This window comes from Excalfactoria chinensis, chromosome 18 (genome assembly GCF_039878825.1).
Source record: "Excalfactoria chinensis isolate bCotChi1 chromosome 18, bCotChi1.hap2, whole genome shotgun sequence".
Classification (NCBI taxonomy): domain Eukaryota; kingdom Metazoa; phylum Chordata; class Aves; order Galliformes; family Phasianidae; genus Excalfactoria; species Excalfactoria chinensis.
The window spans coordinates 4,515,856-4,537,430 of NC_092842.1; the positions used below are offsets into that span (position 1 = coordinate 4,515,856).

A 21,575-nucleotide genomic window follows, 5' to 3' on the forward strand; every position below is an offset into this window, starting at 1 on the left:
TGCTGTTCTCCTGGTTATTTCTGCAACAGGTTGTGTCTTCCCCACATGAAAGAGGACAGCACTGCAATAAAGCTGCTTCTGTTAGCTTTGCAACATGCATGGCTGCTTCAGCAACAAACCCTGAATAGTCAGCATTTCCTTCCTACACCTTAACTGCAGCGCTCTACACTACAAGTAATCTAGAAACCCCATCTGGACATGCATGCTACTTCTTCTCCATTTTCTATTTGAGAGTCAATCCACTGCTTGCAAAGAACAAAGGCTGCAGTATGTCAAGAGACAACTGTGTTTCTCCTCTCACCAGCCTAACTAGCTCAGTGTTAAAAAAAATAAGCGTGAAAAAGAAAAGCAGGGCTGCTAGGGATGGAAGGAAGCAGAGATGTTTCATCTGAGAAAGGAAAGATTATGTTGAAGGGGGAAGTTACTTTAAAATATTTATATGAATGCTAAGGAAACTCAACAGAGCATTGGATTTGGGTAGCTGGATCAGATTCAGTGTATAACTAATGTCAGAAGTATTATTTCAGACAGGATGAAAGTGAGTTTCCAAAAATTCATTAGCAGGTTACCTTTCCAGCAATCAACAACAAAAGGCAATAAAGTAAATTGCATTATTATGTTACAGTCCAGCAGTGGCTCCTACTCTTCATGTGGAGCACAGCTTTTGAAATCCTGCTTTAAAGGAATGTCTCACAACATGAGTAACTCTAATGAGCTGCAAGGAGTCCAGAAAAACATTGTCTCATGCTTGCCTGCCTTCCCACAGGGTTGAAGAGAGCGGAGGACCTTGGGTGCCTGTGCTGCAAATGGGAAGATTGAGTGACCAGGAGGGGAAAAAAGGAACAAAAAAAGGTATTCTGCAGCCTTGACTCATGCTGAAGGATTGTAAATCTGTTCCTTAATGAATGGCTAGAAAATATGAGAAGAGGCAGTGACAGAACTATGGCAATCCTTTCTTAAAGCAATATATCAGATATTCACACATCCAAGACCCAGAAAGTTCCTTAGGAACCTAAACAGAGCTGCTCTTCTCCCAGTGCATGGAAGCATCACAGCCTGTATGCCAAAGCCTCACATGCACACCCAGATCCTGGTAGACCTCAGAGAGCAGCAGGAACATCCCATCATAACACATCATCTGGCATCTTAAGCATCAACTACTTCCAAGCTCAGCAAAAGAACTACAATAGCAACAGTGTAAAATGCACACCCGCCTGGGCTGCTGCAGCCTGAAACATCCTGAGCTGGCAAACACATAACAGTGTGCCCTGCAGAGCTATGAACTCCACAATTACTCCACACCTCCCTTAACAATTTCTCCCTCGCTAACCTACATGAACCAGCTGACCATTTAAAACAGCAAGTGATCCACTGTGAAATCAGAGGGAGACATCAGTGTCAGGCATTTCTGCTGCCTCAGACCTGTGCATATAACTATGCAGAATACTTGCTAATGAAATATGCCCTTTGCTTTGAAGCTCTCATCTCCAGCATTCTGTACACAACTTTAATAACGAGCCTTAGAATCAACAAGCTCAAATTACAAACATGATGAATTTGCCCCAACCTCTTTTCTTTTTTTTTTCCCAACCTATTTCCTTTCAGGGTGCCCTATGCTGTCACCCAGCCATTTCTGCAGGTGAAATTCAGCTTCTTCCAACTGCAAGATGTTTTAATTAACATGTTACTAAATAGGAATGAAAAACGTCTACCAGAATGCAAAGGGAATAGAAAGCAAGGAGACCCGAAGTTTCTGCCTCTGGTTGTCTGAATGATGTCAAATACATTGTAACAGTTCACAATACAATGCACTTCTCAGAGAAGGATTTTCTACCTTGCAAACAACCCATCTAGATTTAAGGGGAGAAAAAAAGTTAATTAATAGATCAGACATAGATCCAGTTCTGCAGAGCCTCTTACAGGGAATATGCTGACAAGAACAGAGCCTTCATTTAAAGTTTAAGATGACGTCTGACTACAGTGCCCAGATAACTACTTTGTGATGCCACCGAGGTCACAACCACCTAAGAACTCCAGACAGATTCAGAACGTGACTCATTGCTGTATATATCACCTATGTGCTATAAATATTACCTACATGCTATAAATATTACAATGCCACTAGAGAACAATACTACATTCAATGAAAATCCAGGATCACAGCTGCTGAAACACAAATGCTGCTGATGAATTGGGTATGCAAGGACTGAGAATGGGAAGGATCCATCAGCTCCATGCGGGAAGCATTGAGTTCTCAGAGCTGCACCTCTGTTTGACAAGGAGGAATAGCTCACAGAAACAAGGTCTGAAGGAATCCACTTATTTCCACACAGTGAATGAAGATGTTACTATTCATGTAGAAAAGAACATCATTTTCTAAATCGTACATAGTTTAGAGACATTCACATTTGGAAGCGGAATGACTTTAGACAGCAAAAGTTGCCATATGCACAAGCTGTAATTTTTTTCCATACTGAAACAGTACAAACAGAAGGCACAGTCCCCAAAGTACCCATCACGTGAGGAGTTGGCCAGCACTGCTCCTTGCGCAAGGGCAGCACATTCAGCCCTTTGCAAACACAAATACTCACCTTCTCCAGACTGAAAGGACAGTGACAGCTGTTAGCAGACACCCAGTCACACAAAGGTCAAGGAAAACCAATTAAATCACAACCCCAACTCTTAATCTTTTCTTTTTCTTTTTAACCTTCATATTGGACATGGAGGGGAGGGGGGGAAGAGCCCATCACCTTGCAGAATCTGCATCTCCAAAATGCTCATAGCATAAGGAATGAACCTTCCCACATTGACTGACATCACTGCCTGCACTTGCCATTGCTGTGACAGCACTCAGAGGAGCCACAGATTCTTCTGGACCATTTCACCACAGATTTCCAGGTACCTTCCCTACACTGCGTACTACACCAAAGCTTATAATAAAGAAACATAACTCCCTTCAACTCACAGCCACAGCCCTTCCTACCCAAGACAAGGAGTGAAGCGCTGAGGTTAGTTTTAGCTTGCTATGTAATTCCTACCACTCGCTTCATCCCACAGGAAAGAACCCTGCTGGGAAGTCCAGAATACAGCAGCGCTACACTAACTAAAGCACCCTCCAGTGTAGCAGTGTGTGACAGACTGCTGTCCCTGTTCTTCCTTAGTACCTAAAAGAGGGAGAAAGATCTGAGAACGCTTTCAGAGCCCGCTGACCCAAAGTGCAGCCCACTGAAGCTACAAGTTGCATCTATATACCCACCCATGCACAATCTTTACTTGCTACATTAACATAAATATTTAGGAAACACAGTGAATTGCAAGAATCAAACACAAGACCAGTCTTCCAACCCCCTAGCTGCTAGCCCTTACAGCTACTCTTGAACTGGAGCAGAAAACAAAAGGTTTCAATCCTATGAGCATAGTTTGCCCTTCACCCACCACTTCTCCCCCTGGATTCCATATGTTTCAAGTGCAATGGGCAGAAGGCTGTGCAGGCTCTGGGCACACTGAGCAGCACAGCACCTCCAGCCACTGCCACACACACAGACAAGTCAGTCTGTTACATGAGACCTTCAGGTTTTGCTCTGTGACACTCGGACTGCTCAGAGGCCACAGATGATCTCATCACCTTCAGGCACTTACCATCACACTGGATCCAAATGCTGCCCTGGTACCTCTAATAATTCTGGTTATGGGCGAAGCTCATAAATGAAACTCAGAACAGCAGTCTAGATTCGAATGAAATAGCATTAGGAATTTGGCAATACAACTTGCAACTGGGAGAAACAAAACATCCTCACAACACAGCACAGGGCTACAACACACACCTGGGAGTAACTTACATTTTGCCAAATAGACTTCATTGCTTCTGATGCTTCCTTCCGCAAGCAGCTTCCCCTCCTTTCCCCCCATAAGAACAAACAGAAATCCATGCACGTTGACACTGTACTTTCTCTAAAGAGCAACCTTGATTTGGCTTCTCCTTTGTTACACTGCAGGAGTGATCCATGAGCACGTGCTCAGCCTGGTAGATGGGTACCTCACCTTGCAACACAACCCTGATTGAACAGCACCAATCCTCCTGCAGATGTTAAGTTTCTAAATGACAATTAGAAACACCTGTTGCCACCTCAACTTCCACCCCATCCATCGGCCACAGCAAATCCTACTCCAGTCACAACCTACAACGGGCATTTTTAATTCATGACACCTGTTTGTATAACCAACACATGACTACTTAAAACAAATACTAAGTTTTAAGGCAAATAGAAATCCAATTTTGTTTAAGAAACGCCAGGACCAAGCAAAAGTGGTGGCATGTGTTAATTCCAAACTGCTTGTGTGATTTCTTTCCCCAGTAAAAGGGGGTGGGTGCACAGAGGGATGCCAGCATTCTGCCCCAGTTACCCACAGGGCTGGAAAGCAATTCATTCACAAAGCTCTGCCTAATGTAGCACATAACAGAGTCCTGCCAGCACAGTATCCAGCCTCACTGCACCTGGTCACTGTGCTCTTCTCCTCAGTAAACCTGCTACACTTCTCAAGCTACACTGAGGACACAAGAAACGATGCTGCTGAAGATAGCAAGGATTTCACCAACAAAACTTTAGGGAAAAAACCATCACAAACACACAACTGCAGAGATTACAATAAACCGTGTATAAGCACTTCTTTCCTTAGTCTTGTGCAGAACCGTCTCAGCATCGCCTGCACTGCTAAGAAGGCAAAAGCAGACCCTAAGCCCACCTCGAGAACACCACGTTTATTCTTCTGCATCAAAATTATTATAGCAAGTCGTTACTTTAACTGCATTCAGACTGCTTAACCTCCCCACAAAGCATGCAAGGTGCAGAAAGCAATGCCAGCTGCGGATCTCCCCACAGACATTCCCATGCAGCAGAGCTGCTTAAAGAAATGAATCAAAGAGACGGCGCTACGGCACTCCAGCATTTTGTAGCACCTCTTTGGAGCAAGCAAACATAGGATGGACCCCTCAGCAAGCGTCCCGTGCTCAGGTTACTGTGTATTTCTAGCTATAACGCCACTACAATGTCACAGCAAAGCGGGATGCTCTCTTAACTGTCTGCCCGAGCAGGCAGGGCTATGATGAGCACAGATAACATCGCCGTGTCTACACACACACACAGCCCCAAACCCACGCAAGCACTGCGCGCTCCGCGGGTCCCGCAGCGCCATCGCGGTGCTTTCTCCCCCCCCAGCCCCCATTTGGGCGCTCTTTCGCCCCCCGCCCCGCACAGCGGGCTGCGCTCCTCGCTGCCAAACATGGCTGCACCGCGTCCTCTTTGTGACCGAGCCCGTGTTTCCCTTCTGCCTCTCCCAACTTCTCTCCGCTCACAGCCCGGCACTGAGGCCGGCACTGCCACCCGCTCCGCTCCGACCCGCTCCCACCGGCAGCTCCCGGCGCTCTCTCAGCCGGACCGCCCCGACACCGCCGGACCCCGCACCGCCCCGGGCCGTGCCCAGGGGAGACCCCCGCGCCCCTCCCCGCGGCTCCCTCCTGAAATCGGACCCCCTCCGTAGGAACCCACCTCCAACCCACACAGACACACACGGAGAAATAAAGCAGCCCAGCCCTCCTCGGCTCCGCAGGGCGGCTCTGTGCGCCCCGTTTCATTTCTCGTTAATTCCTGCTCGGTCCCTGCCCGCTCCCCCCCCACCCCTCGGCGCGGCCCGTTACGCGGCCCGGCGCTCACCCACAGCTCCGTGCCCCAGCTCATGGCTCCGCCGGCGCCGAGCGGAGGGCGGGCGGGGGGTCGCTGCCCCTCAGCGAGGCTTATCCTTCCTTTTCTCTCCCCACACGCGAAGAACCGGCTCGGATCCCGGACGCCGAGGCGAAGGAGAAGAACGGGACGGGGCGCTGCTCACCGCCGCTCCCGCCTCATCGCGCCGCAAAATGGCCCGAGCGGCGCCGCGCGGAGAGGCGGCGGCGGAGCGGGGCGGGAGGGGGGGAGCGCTTGACAGCTCTGGCGCACTGCGCACGCGCGCCCCGCGGCGGTTGAAAGGGGGGGGGCGAGGCGAGCAGTGCGCAAGCGCAGCCGCCGGATGCGCGCCCCCGCGTCCTCCGGGAGCGCGCCACCCCCCGGGGGGCACTGCGGGATGGGGGGCGCTCCGTGCCTTGAGGCTGCTATGTTCGTCCTTTGCCCCGTTTCTTACCGCTTTAAAGCGAGGGTTTTTGTTATTTAATTTTCAAGCAAACGTTTCTGTTGTGTTGATTTGGATGGGGGGCAAACAGCCCCGATGAATAAGGAAACCCACACCCTGCAGGGAGGGGCTTCCCAAACACACCCCAACACAAACACACCCCAGCCCAGCCAGGTCCAGCTGCCATCCATCAGCAGCTTACAGGCAGGGAAGTAATCGAGTTACCTGCCTGCACCCCGACGTGGGGCACGGCTGCAGTCACGCAGGCCTTGCAGAAATCAGCTCGTTTCCTTGCTGGAGAAATAAGATTTATTTTGTTCTCATCTTCCTTTTGTAACGGCATTTATTTGAGCTGCGTCACCTAATCTGATTTTTATACTTCTGCTTTCCAGCTACACGAAACACGAGGAGACCTTTAGATTCCTGCTTTATGTTTATTGCTGCATCTGTTCAGGAAAGGAGGGAGCACATTGATTCACCTGAGGGGCTCAATCTGCTCACAGAGGGCTGGGATCCTTCTGATGCATGCCGTTACCTCCCCTGGATCCATGCACTTGCACTGCACACAGAGATCAAACTGCACGAGAAAAGAAAAACAAAAGGATAACTGAAGTGATCCCAACATTTAGAACAACAGTGAGGATGAGCACGATGCTAATAACACAACTGCATTTCATTGTATCCCCGTTGGTTTGAACATAAGAGTAGAATGCTACTACCCTTTTGAAGTGACACAGAGCAGGCACTGCTTTTGTTCACCATTAAACGTTAATATCTTTACTACATCACAACTAAGCAACGCTGTTCAACTCATTTCACAGAGTACTTCTTCCTGCTGTTGCTAACGTATTTGAATATCCTGAGCCTGCCATGCTGCCTAAAGCACCACCGCATCGTCCCAAGGGCTTCTACCTCCACAGGCTCTCAGCAGAGGGATACCAGGGGCTGCTGGTCCTTCCTTAGCCTTATGTCCACCCAGAACGCATTACAAAACCAGAGAACATAATTGCATCACAACTATCTGAGACCTTAATCCATAAATACTCGAACAAAAAGAACGGCACAGAGTCCAAGCGCAAAGCAGCACTGGTATCATCTGAGGCAAATTTGCAGTGGAATTTCCTTTTGCACAAAGACCTGGGAGGGGAACAAGGCAAACCTGTTACACCAGCAAGAGCAGGGAAACCTGTCCCCACTGAAAGGCAAAAAAACACATAACTGGTTATTGAAAGGTACAGGCCAGAAATGCAAGTTCTGTATTAGGATGGCACATCAGAATCAACAAATACCAAAACCTGTGAAGAGGTTAAGATTCATGTGGATGGGGCTCAAGGGAAAAACTAAGTAAGCTGCATGCCAGATATTTCTGGTAGATTTTTTTTTCCCCTCCCATTCTTTGTTATTTAATCTGATAGCTCTCCAAGACAGAGACTGCTGCTTACATTACTGCTTTGTTTGTGCAGTGCCCAAAACAGCAGAGCCTGCAGCTTGATTTGTCCTTAATTACTAATGTAATTAACAACGATGGGAGCATTAGGAGCCCTTTATGCTACGGCATGATGTGGGAAGGCTTAGCAGGTTCCAGCCTCATAAGAACAACTCAAAATAAAGCTTAAAAAAAACGATTATTTATCTCTCCATTATCTAATTCACACAATGCAAAGCAGAGCGATACAGAAATCAGTAGGTTTTTTCCCCTGGCTGCATTAGGAACAAAACCATTCAGATCTGTTATCTAGATAGAGGCATATTCCTGTAAATTCTCTGTTTATATCCCTGTTACTGTGATTCAGTGCATTCCTCACACTAGATCCCAAGCCCAAGCAGGAGCAATTCCTTTAAATAAAAAGCAAGCAGGAGAAAAAAAAACAACTTCAAAACAGCTACATTCCAAATCGTTTAGCAACCGAGAAAGGTAAAAACAAATCCCCCAGCCATAGTTTAACCTAAATCTCCAATCTTTGTGTTTCTTCATGCAAATCAAGGAAAATGATAGCTTGCAAAGTAAGTATAAACATTTCCAACTTCCAGAACATAAAAGGAAAAGGACCTACCTTCCCCCCCACCCCCCCAAGGTTATCACCTACAGCTGCTTCCCTTTTATTTCTACAATTCTACCCAGATCATCCACATCTAAGACACGTAATATAGATGTTGCTTATAACCTTTCATACACTGGAACTGAAACAGCACCAGGAAAGGAAGAGGACACACCTTTCCCTAAGGCCATCACCATTACAGCTGTTTCCTTTCTGCAGTCACAACCTACCCAGCTCATTCAAACACACAGTAGGGAACCTGGGTTCTCTTTACATGCCCTATCAGTGGGGAGGCTTATCAGAAGGGTCTGATTAACACCTGATAAAGAGCCAATAAACCATAATGGCCCTGACCATCCTCACCTGGGGCCTCCACCCCACCCTGCACACACCCTCTGCCCACTGACACAGGAGCCTTATTTAAGCGTCAGTCTGAGGCACTATTTTACACTTTAGCTATGCAGGCTTCTAATTTCAGTATCTAAACTACAAAATGATTTCATGGTTCATCTCTGCTTTACTGTTATGAGCTTGCCTGATGATCTCAGCTGCTATTCCTGGGTTTGCTTTGCTTAGTATCTGTAGAACTGCAACCTGAAAGGTGAGGTTGCTATTCCTCTGACTGCTTTTACGCTCTATGGTTTGGTTTTGTTTTTTAGAGGAAAAAGCAGGCTTTGATATTCTGCAATCTACCTGTAATACATTCATAGAGTACACCAATGGCTGAATGCTTAACCCATTTTTACTTTGTACTGAGCTGTACTTGCAGGCTATCCATGTGCCAAGAGTTTCCTGATGCTGATGATGCTTTCCATCCAATCTCAACAGTTGCTTATCATATACTTCCAAAAAGGTCTGTGAGAAATCGTAATTGTGTTCAGGTTTGTGGGGGGAAATACAATGAAAAGGAATATAAAGAAACTAATCATATATGAACACAGTTAACAGCCCATTTACAGACAGGTTTATCTTGTCTGGTGGCTGCAATAAAACATCACTGTAAAGATAAGACTACAGTATATTCATTACAGTGAAAAGACAATTCATGTATTGATAGGCACATAAATTTAAGCCTAGAATCTTCTAGTGTATACATCATCTTAAAAATGTATGACCACTGAAAGTAGACATGTCACAAGTTCTAGACTAAGTGATCTGTGGAAGTTAGATCAGTTGTGATTTAGTCATTACGATATCCTGAGAGGCTGGCAGAGTTACATTGAGGAGAAATATTCAGCCAGTTTCCGTTTGTGGCATAAGATTCCCTGACTATTAATAGGAAATACCTTCTGATAAGGAGATGCTGATGGGCTGAACCAGCGCCTGGAATTATATGGGGAAATCTCTATGCTGTCTGCCTACTGAAGTAGTCAATGAGAGCAGAGTAATGTACAAAGCCTGTGCTGCAGCTGGGGCTGCAAATAACCATTTCTCACGAGTCTCTATGTTTCCTAGGGAGGTCTGAGCACAGGAATCGTAGTAATTACAACACTAAAAATGTGAATTTGGGGAAAAGATGTGAACCAGAATCATATTTTCAAAGTAAATTCTCTGATGTCCCATAGCCGGCAGGGTGTAGCTATGTGCACCACGAAGCCTGATGCTGAGGGGACATCTAGCGGCTCGCCTGAGTTACTGCCTAGAGAAAGAATAATCGAAAGAGTTCGTTTATCAGTTTCAGGTATGTTCAGGTATCAGCCCACGTTCCTTTGGCAGTGTTGAGAGATCTGTGTTTATTACTTAAGAGAATAAGAGGAAGAAGGGGAGATTAAATAAGAGGTAATGTGTAGAGTAACGCCTGAATCACCACTGAACAAAGATGGGACGTTCCACGTAAGCACTATTACAAGAGTCAGGATTTTTCTCTGCCTATTCACCATGATTGAAGCCAAGCAATTCACTGCTCGGCCGTCCTACTGCTGCTCTACACCCAGCTCAGGGTGAAGGGTAAAACGTTGGGGTGATGAGAGGTGACAGAACGTGCGGGAGCCGCGTTGTATCACGTTGTAAAGGCAGATCACATCAGCTTTCAGAAATGGCTCTAGCAATGGGTAAACCTAAAGGCCATCTGCACTGTCCCTTGGCACGCTGTCTGCTCCTTCAGTTACACGTAGACCTCACTGAAGCCAAGTCTGGGCTGCGTGTACCTTCGAGTGAGACCACAGTGATCAAATAGCTCAACAGTTTCTACGTTACCCCACAAAGGAAGCAGAAAGCCTTTTGTTCATATAGAGAAAGACGTTTAAAACCAACCCACCGAGTCCAGCGCTCAGTAGAAACACCCAGCGGGTCGGACTGCCATCACCACCGCTCCCAGGCCCGTGGTCTGGGCTGCAGGTACGAACACACCTCAGGACAGGTGGGGGTCCTTCCCTTGGGTATCAGATAGGCCTGGGGGTACGTGAGCCCATCCGCGGAGCACGGCACGGGAAGGCCGCGAGGCGGGGACGGCCCGCGGGCTGTGGTGAGGCCCGGCCTCCGCCACGGCTCACGTGACCCTCCCAGGGCGCCCCGCTCCCGGAAGTGCCGTGGGAACAGGATGCTGATGTTGGAGTAAAGATGGCGGTCCGCGGCCTTCCAGTCGTGCTCACTGTGGCTGTGTTGGGGTTGACGTTGTTCTGCGCGGGTCCGGCCGGAGCCCGCGTCCATCACCTCACCCTCAAAGTAAGGTCTGCGCCGTAGCATCTTTTTGGCTCGGTCTCGGGTGGGGTGAGGGGAGCGGTGGGCCCGACCTGATCCTGTTTCCTCAAGCTGGGGGTCTTCTCTTCCCCTTGGGCCTGTCACCCTGGGCCTGTCCCACTGCCTGGCCCAGCTCTTCGCCGCCAGCCTAGCTATCCCGTTGTGTATCGGCCTGCTGGGGCCCCGGTTGGTTTTGCTGTTGTTGTTACTCTTACCATCCCCGTGCTTGTTGCCCCGTCCGTGCTGTGGGGGAGCTGCCTCAGGGTGTGGGGCTGCGGCTGCTCCGCGCTGTTACCGCGGGCCGGATGAGGGCCCGGTGTGCGCTGGGCGGCTCCCGAGTGGGCTCGGGGTCGCTGTTAATTCGTGTTCTCTGTGGTCTTCCCATCCCATCTTCTGTCGTTCTACTCTGAAGGCTGCGGTGTTGCTTTATTTCTCTTAGTGATGGGCACTCTTATCAAGTGATTGGTAGAGGCAGAAGAAGGAATGGGTGCTGACTACTTTCTACTTCAGCTTAATAGACTTCCGGTTGTGCTTTTGGAAAGATCCCTTTGTGGTTTTTTTTGACCTGTGTTTGGGGACAGCTCTTTACTTGAGGCAGTAGGGCAGGCTGTGGTGGGAGCTGCAGCCCCAGCAATGCTGCTGGGCTTGTTGTGAGAAGGCTGTCCTGGGGTTCTGCTGCAGGAGGACAGCAGTGTGGGGAGCATACCAGCAGTGTCCCCTATACCCATAATTTAGAGACCCATCATTCCTGACTCATTCACAGGGAGTTTTCCTGTCTGTGTAGTAGCCTAAAATGCCATGGAATGAACTTGTTCTGCCTCAGGAAAAGTTAACTTTCCTTTGAAACAACAAATTAGGAGAAACCTGTATTGGTTACTTGTTGTTTGGAAGACTTTCTAACCAACAGCTGGGTGCTGGAAGCTTATACTGAGCTGCTAATTCTGTTGCATTGTAAACTTCTGAGCTGGTTTCAAGCAAACTTCAGCAGCAAACATCGCTGTTTATAGTTCCTATTCAGGCATTCCTAAACTGCTAGGATATAAAAGATTTGTTGCTTGATTTTTGTTCTCCATTACTACAATCAGTATGAAGTATGGTCTTTGCTGAGTAGTATGAGTTTCATGTCAACACTGACCTACCAAACAGCAGGGAAAACAGAAGTGCTTTCATGCCTTTGTGCACCTGTGTAAACGTGTAAACATGAACTTCATTGTTGGAATGCAGTCTCTTCATTTGTGATTTTACAGCACTTTATGTAAACATCCACTTCTCTACCAATTGCCCTTCATAATGAACCAGCCCTTCTGCTGTTGGTGCTGTTGGCAACATGTGCTTTGAGGCTGTGCAGTGTTAAAGGTATAGGCGTTAGGTATGGGCTTCCTCAAACAAGCTGCTGTTACTTAAGTTAGAAAAGCTTTCTTCTTGGTAATTAATGTGCTGAAGTGAAGTTTTTTCTGTGTCTTGAGTGGCTCGCTGTTGTAAAAATAGCTTTTTATCTTTATGGAAACGTACAAAGTGAGGCTTTTCTTTCTGAAGATGAATTTGTTTGAGTGTTTCTGCTAGAATAAAGATGACTTTCTTCTCTGATAACGCTCATTATCAACTTTCCTAAATTAATATATTAAACTTCTAAAACAAAAAACTAAAAACACTTTGGAAAGTTTTAGAATTTTTTGGTTAATAAAACTGTGGTGTGTGCTGCGGTTGTTTTTGGAAGGGGTGTTTTGTTTTATCCCCAGTCCCAGCAATTGAAAGCTGTGTTACTGAAGCCTTCTGCTTTGCGTAATGCAGTGGCAAACTGCTTCTGAGAATGGGGAAGTTTGTGTAGCTGAGGCCTTTGTCAGGCACGCAGTTAAGTTTAATGCTAGTAAGCTGCTGAAATAAAGAGCTTTCTAGAGACTTAACAAGAGGAGCCATCCAGCCAGCAGTGCTGTGTAGCCATTTGTGGTGTTGCTTTCTGATTAAAGTGAGAGTTATCTCTGCCATGCAGTGATTTCCAAAAGGGAAGCAAAGCTCCCTCCTGTGTAAAGTTATTGTCTGAATTTCAGCTTCATGTTAAGCTTTTATGTGGGAGATGTTAATTTCCAGTGGTTGTTTCTGTTCATGTGAATCCTTGCTGCCTTTTTATCTTATTAAGTCTTAGATTTCAATTGCACAAGTTGAAAACACCTTCCAGAACAACTTAGTCTTGTAGAAATTACTGAGCTTACGTAGATAACACAGTTCATTCCATGTAAGGGTCAACACCCTCAGTTAAAATCTTCTCTGTGCTAATAGCACCATTCCAATTACATTATGAGTAAAATGTTAAATGATAATAATTTACAGATTCTGAGCTACAGGATCTTGGATAACACTTATTTGAGTCATGTTCAAAAGGTGCACGGTAATTCTATAGCAAAGTATTCCTTTTTGCTGTTTCACACCTTTGTTATCAAGACACAGTCAGGTTTCTGAAGTCAGAAGTTGAGAGATTGTGAACAAAAGCCATATTTTTTTCTGACCTGTTAAACCTCTTGTGAAAGGTGAGATGGCTATTGGTAAGCCTGCAACTTTAAGCTATCTGTCAGTATATGGAGCAAGGGATGCTCTTGGAGGATGTGCAGTTGCTTCTTCAGGATCGTTTAAAGCTGAAGGATTTGTGAACTAAATCTGTAAACTCTAAGCACTCAAAGCTGATAGAAACCAGGGAGGAAAGTGCATGTTATGTGTTAATTATCTTTTGTTGATGGGCATCGTATTGGTGAACCACGGGAACAAATGAACTTAAATTGAACTGCTTATAAGAATTTTGAGTTAAGCAGCTGTTTCTCATTGTATTTACAGCATGCAGAAAGCCTTGTGGCTGGGTGATGCTCTCTTTCCCTCCTTGCCCTGTCCCTGACACCCACACAAATGATTATCTCTGCAGAAGTGGTTAATACCATACCAGGTGTACAGCTAAAAAAGCTGGCTGAGAGATTACATTGAAAGCTCTGTGAAATTAACCAGATGGACTATTGCCTCAAGCATGTAACTGGCCTACAACATGAAGATAGCACAGCTATAGTTAAACAGGGCATCTGCTGCAAGCCATGTGTTGCTGACTTATTTTTCCTCTTCCAAGCAGTAGGGGAACCATCTGGTTATTTGCCAGGTTAACCTGATTCTATTAGGGTGGTCTCTTAGCCAACCTGTAATCTAGCTGTGATGTCAGGATTTGTGTCCTGCTGTTACGCTGAGTGATATTTGTGTAAGGAAAGTTTTATGCAGGGATATCAAATCAATGTGTCAGGGAAGGGGAGACAACTACACTTTAGATTTGCTTCTTAATTCTAGTTGTTCTGTTCTGATTTTCCTTCCAGTTAAAGATTCTGTAGGATTTGAGGGTTGGATTCCATACCTACTCCGTAATTTTTGAATGCAAAGTATTAGGGATGAGACCTTTCCTTGGCCGATAGGATGTCAGAATGCAATTTTTACTGCTTTTCATGTGTGGTCCTTCATGATCTCCTTATGCAGAGGGCAATAAAAAAGCCAGCTGTTTTTGAACTGTTCTCAGCTGAGCCAGGTATGAGCCAGGTATCCGTTCATGCAGTTTCTTTGCCAGTCTTAGAAGAGATGAGTTATTGTGCAACTAAGATGAGGGGCAGAAGTGAGGACTGGGATTCCTGGTAGGAAAGCCAACCCAATTGATTCTGTTTGACCTCGCTCTTCCTAATTGACAGTAATCATTCTTGAAGTCTTAAGGCCTTGAGTCTTAGCTAAGAGCACCATAGTTGACAAATTCCTCTTCAGACTCTTGCAGTGGCTGGGATTACAGTCTCCCTCTCTCTCTCTCTCTCTCTCTCTCTCTCTCTCTCTCTGTGTGTGTATATATATATATATACATATATATATATATATATATATATTGAATAACAATACCTCATTTAATCAGTGGTCCCAGAAAGTTTATTTCCTCCAGGCTTTTTTCTTGCAGTTTTCTGAAGAGTGTAGTCAAGTGATAAGCATTGCCACACTTGTTTGAAGCTCATGTTGAGGTTGTTGGAAGAGTCGATTGATCCCAATGAAATAATTGGCTATATCTGAAAGTGTCCTAAAGAAATTTGCTCTTGGTATGATTGAATAGATGCTCTGCATGAACCCTGGAGTGTCAATCTTGGTCACCTTACTTCCTCTTTTATTGCACCTGCTGGTGGCTGTGTGTTTAACTCAGCCAAAACAGCGACACTGTGAGATTTGTAAACTCTTCTTTCTCATAGGATGATGTGAGGCAGAAAGTGCATCTGAATACCTTTGGCTTCTTCAAGAATGGTTTCATGAAAGTTAATGTGAGCAACCTTTCATTGAAGCCACCTGTGGATGCTGATGACAAGGGCAGCTCATCAGTAAGTTACTTTGTATCCAGTCACTGCATTAAGCGTTCTGGGAAATAACCCTCACAGTGGGTTTTTTTAACCAGTTTGAAGTGTCATATTGTAACAAGTAGTGCTGATTGTGTCCTTCCCAGCTGTGAGCAACTTGTGAGGATGTTAAGTCCTACCAGACTTATCCTCCAATGATACCAATTCTGCTTTAAGAACTAATTTTAACTTGTCAGATACTCTGCTGAACTTGTCTGCATTTATCTATTTTATGTGTAAAATAGAATAGCTGAGTTGGAAGAGACAAACAGAGATCCTACTTACACTATATTTGAATGATTTGCTGTATAACTAGGCAGTACCGAAAGAAGATCTGGATTCTGCCTTAAACTTAGCACGGTTTTTTTAAGAAATGCCATTTTTGGCTCGTTTCATGCTGATTTGGCTTCTTATCCTGGTGGCTGAGCTGTTTTAATTTGACAGATTCTTCTTTATTGTCTCATAGGTGGGGTTCAGCCTGGATCGAACAAGGAATGATGGGTTCTCCACTTATCTGGTAAGAGATGTGGATTTTCTTTCCTATGGTAGGGTCATATCGTAGTCTGCCTACTTCCAGGAGGACCTAGAAGGAAGAAAGAGCCATTAGATACAGGCAGGTTGTTATGGATAATCCAATTATGTGTCTTACTGGACTAAAAATAGTTACCTCCACCTGGGGGAGAGCACGCCCGTTTCTTATTAACAGGAAGGTACTTTGAAGATGTTTTGCTTTCATTGCCAGGATGAAGAAGTGGATTACTGTATTTTGAATAAGAAACCTGAGCAAGGTGTTTCTGTTGTAATCTTACTTCTGGACTTCAAAAATGATGTGTGAGTAAATAGAATACTTTGTTTAATGGTTCTTGGCATATTTTTATAATGATTTATGATCACATGTAGATCATGACAGCCTCTTTAGGAACATTGATTGGCTTAATTTTGTATTAAAGAGATAAAATCTGTTTCATCAGTGTGAAGGTGCGGTTCTCTGCGGAAGCTTCTCACCTGCTGCCTAAAATTTCATTTGTGTCTGAGGAAAATGCCACTGCATTGATTACCAAGCCACCAAAATCTTCTGAAGATAAAAGTGATTCTGATAAAAGTCCAACGGAGACTAACAAAAAAACAGATGACAGAGGTAAGTTTTGCTAAACCTGGCTGTATGTGCCTTTGTTGCTGATTTCTGGCCAGCGTGCATCCAACATTGTGTTGTGGTTGCATTTCAGGGATCTGCTTGGACTAGAATTTACACAGCCTTGTGAAAATGGAGCATGCCATCTTTATTTTGCTTAGTTGTTTGAACTAGTCAGGGAATGAGGCTGGATAACACTGAACATCATTCATCGACTGGTCTAGTTTTGCAGTAGCGTAGCACAAACGTTGACAGTGTGCTGACATGTAGAAGCCAAAAACAAAATTTAAGTTTTGAACTTTCACCATCTTAGCATTTGATGTTGCATTCAGAATGAATGGATGTGGAGGGAAGAGTCCTGGGATAGTAGAGGAGGGGTTGGAGAGAAAGCTCTGTTAGTGGTTATCTTGGAAACTACCACGTGGATTAACATAAGAATATTTGAGTAAGGTACTGGCAATGTATAAAAGGTGGTAGTCTGTGAGGATGCCTACATGCAAACACTCCACTAATACCAGTAATATTTCTATCTCTAGATACCAGGTCCAAGCGAAGTACGACATCCTCTCAGGTAAGAAACTATCTGCTGATCTTATTCAGCAGAAGTAGGCATAGCCGGAAGGTTGAGAGAAGTGTTTCATTGCTTCCCTGTGAACTTACAACATGCAGATCTGATTGCTTGGATGATATAACCAGATGTAGTAGGTACCTGCTTCAAAATTTGTGCTTGTTTTCTTTTTCCAGAGCATAGTAGAACAAGAGCATCCTATTCACAATGACAGAGGAACTATCTCATTCCAGGTAGGGCTTCTGCCACTGTCTAGACCTAATGTGTTCAGACAGTTCCTTTGTTTCAATACACTGATTCACTTGTGGTTGTTGGTTCCTATAAAACAGTTGAAATTGTCATGTGTTATGGAACAGATTTATATCGCTATGGAAATGTGTGTGGTTGGGGTAGGAGCAGAGCAGCTGCTTTTGCGTTTGGGCAGGTATGATAAAAATTCTGTGGTTCATCACATTAGATAGAGAATACTTGCTGATACCTTTTCTCTGAGGTGAAGTAGCTTTAACACTGATGCCTGAAGGTTTTGGCTTTCTAGAGTGCATAATCATAGTGTTTCTCTACCTGGAATAATTTGAGATAATGTGAGATTTGCACATGTTCAGGTATCCTCAAAACAGTGCATTTGCTGAAATGAACCAGCTGACCTGATTTTTCTATCTCCGGTAGGGATAGCTTCTTTACAGTGCAATCCAGCTGTTGAATGAGAATGATGTTGACTTACCTATTCTTTATTTTCAGTTTTTCTTTAACATCAGTTCTGATAACCAAGAAGGTCTCTACAGCCTGTATTTCCATAAATGTATTGGCGGTGATGGGAAAATTCGTGATCAGCAGCTGTTTAGTCTTGACGTGAGTATAGCTTCTTAAGTGTAATTAACTCATTCACTTTATCTAAAACATACAACTTTCAATTGTAGCTTGTATACCAAGCACATGTGGTATATGAGTGTATATATGGGGTGGGAAGTGATTGAGAGCCGTGCATTTAATCTCTGTAGGCAGCAACTACAGTAAGAATTAAAGTACAAGTTTTAGAGAAATGTTTGGAAATATGAAGGCTACATCTGAGCATCAGTGTACGCAGTTGGGACTGGTACTGTGAAGAAGTGAGAGCTAAAACATCTCGTGTCTGGCTGCTGTCAGAAATGGTCTCTTTACACAATTACAGATATTAAGACTTGTTGCAGTTTAAACTGTTGGTATTTCTGAAATTGCAGGGCTTTTTTTTTGTTTGTTTGTTTGTTTTTTCTGCCCTGAATCAGGATGCATTTTTACACTGCTCAGAGAATTTTCAGAAGGGCAATATTTTATAGCATGTTCTATCTCTTAACATCATGGGGTTCGGTTCTGTGCTGTGTTGAGCCGGACAGTAGTAGAACAGCTCAGGCTGTGGATGTAGTTCTAAAAATGTTTTGAAACTCTTGAGGATGAAGAGCTGATTCTACATAGATACATCTGAAAGTGACGCCTCCTATTTGTTTCCATGGAAATGACAACAGGTACAAGGAGCACAGTAACACTCTTTGATAAAGCAATTTCTTAGCTACAAAACACTACTTTTCAACATAGTCACCACCATTAGCTGTGCATTCTTGCCAGCACCCACCACTTTGCTGTGCTAAGATCAACTGTTTGGTATCTGTAAATGTTCAGCAAGTGTTGATGAATATCAGTAGGTGCAATTTTTTCTGTATCAGGGAATTCAGTGGCACACCTTTGCTTCATATGCACTTCTGTGTCAGACACCATTTATCAGACTACTCCCTCTGCTTCCATCTGTCATATGGCAACAAAACGTAAAGGAATACTGGTGCAAAGGTTCATCCTCTTCTACAGTATGACCAGCATTCACCTCTGTTGTCATGAGGCATCACTTTTGGAGTAGCCCTTGTATTTTTTTTTGTCAAGTATTATAACGTTACCTCTCCAGAAAGACGAATTGTAAATGGAAGAGTCTTTGCATGAGTGCTTTAGCCAGATGTTTTTATAACTGTCCATATAACATGCCATTAATATTCAGATAGAAATTACGGAGAAGAACCCTGAAAGCTACCTCTCAGCAGGTGAGATCCCACTGCCAAAACTTTACATTTCCATGGCACTCTTCTTTTTCCTGTCTGGGACTGTGTGGATCCACATACTTCGTAAACGCCGGTAAGCAAAGTTTTGTTTCAGTGACAAATATGGACTTAGCTTGTTTGATGTGTTTTTTCCACTTATTATGCCCAGCTCAAATTTAATCACTTAAAACTTGAACTCTGTCACAGTATTATATGCCAGTAATTTTGATTATAGTCAAAGGCGGTAGGAATTGCTAATTAGAAGCCATGCTTCTTAGTAGTTATCAGAAGCCAGGAGCAGCTTGAACCCTTGTACATAGTTTGAAGTTCACGTGGTGATCTGATTGTTTGGCAGTCTGAAGTTCTTTTGTTGGTCTTGTTATTTCACCTGGTGGTGTGTGATAATAGTGATTTGGGGCTGGGCTGGGTGATATCCATTTGAATAATGGTTAGCAATTTTCTGACCGTTATGATCTGTGCATACAAGATGTTCCTGCGAATTGCTATCTTCCAAGTCGGGGATTAGAAAAGTTGTACTAGGATGTGGCTAAAATATTGTTCAGGCTGCTGTAAAAGTTTGGACTGCAGCATTATGGAGAATTGCTTTATGCTTATAGTCAGCTCTACATGGGAGTTAACATTTGACATTTATAGATGATGAAGAAATATCTTAGCAGAAACTAAAATTTACTGCTGGCTTTTAACTGATACATTTTTCTTCCCAGAAACGACGTCTTCAAGATTCACTGGCTAATGGCAGCTCTCCCTTTCACAAAGTCACTGTCCTTAGTCTTCCATGCAGTACGTATAACTTCTCTGCCTTAAGCTGTTCAGCTGGGAATTAGAAATATGAGATCCAGGTTGTGTTGTTAGAGGAATTTGTGTTGAGGGGGGAGAAGAGTAGGAGGGAAGGGGGAGAGAAGTGTCTTTCAAATTGAAATGTTGGTACTGAACTGCAGCTGCGTGGTGGAAGAGATTTAATTTTCTTCAGCAAATTGTGACTTTAAATACAATTGGGATTGTGGCCTGATGTGGGGAAGCAGCAAGCATATATATGAGACTTGAATGAGTTCCATGAATTCTCACGTGTCAGCCAGCTCAGTCTGGTCTAGAAGCTTGAGCAATGGTACTGCTCCAGCTACATGGCTTACAGTAAATGTTAATGAATGGGGACCTTGATATTTGTAGAACTGAGAAGCGCTTCTTTAGCTGGCACGGTGTGCTTGCTGTACCATAGCAAACATAGTATTATAAGCTTTAACACATTCATTACATGAAGTCTCTATTGTATTGTCTTGACTTTGCCTTTTCACTGAAATATATCATTAACGAAGGTAATGACAAGCATTTAATCCCCCTGTTTGTGCCAGTTTTGATCTTCTCCATCAAGTTCATGCTAGGATAACACCTACAAAAACCTGGAGTCAGCAGGTTTGAATTGATTTCCAAAGAAAGTAAAACTGAAAAGCGTCTAGTTCCCTAATGCAACTGAACTTGAACAATGAATGCATGAAGATACAAATGCAGTTGTTTTAACTGTAGTTGGACATGGAAGCTCTGTAGGAAGAATGTAGGTTGTGTAAAGTATATTCAATAATGCTTAGGAAACAGAGTGGATGAGGATGATCTTGATACTAAACAATACTAGAATGTTGGGAGCAAGCTTTATGTAAATGATGAATTTATACACACAGAAAATGAAAATTGAGATGGCTGTTAAAGTTGACCCGTTTATGGCCATGGATGGTTTGCTTTTGAAAGTCTTATAAAGTAGCATATTGTTTTTTGCTTCCAGATCGACTACCACTACATTTCTTCTCAGGGATTTCCTATTGAAGGCTGGGCTGTGGTCTATTACATTACTCACCTGTAAGTATATTGGAAGATTTAGTAAATTAAATGGTGAAACTGAATTCCCCTTCCCTCCCAGGAAAGCTGGGAATTGCTACTTGATGCTGAGCTCTGAGTGACAAGGCAGCAGTGAGCCCAGTGTAAAGGGGAAAGCTCTGCTTGCAGAGGACAGCTGCAGAGAATTGGTACTTATGTGGGTGGAGGAGTAAAAGGAGAAGAAATGCTTTGCTCTTCTTTGTTCATGTAAATATTCAAGTATTTAATTTGCTTTTGGTTGAATAGTAAGAGAGTGCAGCTGCCAGTGTTTTCTCCTGTTCATGATGGTAAATGGATGATTCCCCCAGGAAAAGACTGTGCATATATTGGTGGTTGTGAATGAAGGCTAATGTTGCTGTGTAATGCATAGTTGTAAGCAAGGCATCTGTTTGCTGATGTAGGATAAGCATTTGCTAGAGTTATGAATAGCAAGGCTATTTATTTGGGTTTGTGGCTTTAGTGACTGTAGAAGAGATGACCTGGGCTGAAGAGGAAGTATAAAATACCTCCTTGCATTATCTGCTTCTCTTTCAGATTTAAGGGTGCTCTTCTGTTCATCACTATTGCCCTCATTGGAACAGGCTGGGCTTTCATTAAACACATCCTTTCAGATAAAGACAAAAAAATTTTCATGATTGTCATCCCACTTCAGGTGAGGACTGAGCT

General features: G+C 44.1%; 2 protein-coding genes and 1 long non-coding RNA gene across 30 annotated transcripts in view; 1 reads left to right on the top strand and 2 right to left on the bottom strand.

Moving 5' to 3' along the window:
• The window catches only part of FNBP1 (formin binding protein 1), an 85,884-nt gene extending 79,899 nt beyond the window's left edge, over window positions 1–5,985 (bottom strand). For 7 of the 25 annotated variants that reach the window (XM_072353000.1, XM_072353023.1, XM_072353021.1 and 4 more), the window contains exon 1: window positions 5,712–5,980. In XM_072353000.1, the coding sequence (XP_072209101.1) occupies window positions 5,712–5,735 (24 nt within the window). In that variant the 5' untranslated portion in view covers window positions 5,736–5,980. Of the gene's footprint in view, window positions 1–5,711 lie in introns of all 25 variants that reach the window. The other 18 variants (XM_072353013.1, XM_072353010.1, XM_072353006.1 and 15 more) reach the window with 5 other exon arrangements.
• Window positions 5,986–6,579: 594 nt separating this feature from the next.
• Window positions 6,580–10,678, bottom strand: LOC140260355 (uncharacterized). Its single transcript, XR_011905527.1, has 2 exons — window positions 10,456–10,678; window positions 6,580–6,736 (listed from the first exon to the last, which is right to left on the bottom strand). It is a non-coding gene; the product is annotated as an uncharacterized lncRNA (long non-coding RNA).
• GPR107 (G protein-coupled receptor 107) overlaps window positions 10,496–21,575 on the top strand; it is a 33,041-nt gene continuing 21,961 nt past the window's right edge. The window contains exons 1-12 of one of the 4 annotated variants that reach the window (XM_072352660.1): window positions 10,496–10,535; window positions 15,122–15,247; window positions 15,729–15,779; window positions 16,005–16,093; window positions 16,234–16,400; window positions 16,931–16,965; window positions 17,139–17,195; window positions 17,701–17,811; window positions 18,983–19,116; window positions 19,748–19,823; window positions 20,818–20,891; window positions 21,444–21,561. In XM_072352660.1, the coding sequence (XP_072208761.1) occupies window positions 15,179–15,247; window positions 15,729–15,779; window positions 16,005–16,093; window positions 16,234–16,400; window positions 16,931–16,965; window positions 17,139–17,195; window positions 17,701–17,811; window positions 18,983–19,116; window positions 19,748–19,823; window positions 20,818–20,891; window positions 21,444–21,561 (981 nt within the window). In that variant the 5' untranslated portion in view covers window positions 10,496–10,535; window positions 15,122–15,178. Of the gene's footprint in view, window positions 10,536–10,667; window positions 10,868–10,926; window positions 11,064–15,121; window positions 15,248–15,728; window positions 15,780–16,004; window positions 16,094–16,233; window positions 16,401–16,930; window positions 16,966–17,138; window positions 17,196–17,700; window positions 17,812–18,982; window positions 19,117–19,747; window positions 19,824–20,817; window positions 20,892–21,443; window positions 21,562–21,575 lie in introns of those variants that run through there. The other 3 variants (XM_072352657.1, XM_072352658.1, XM_072352659.1) reach the window with 3 other exon arrangements.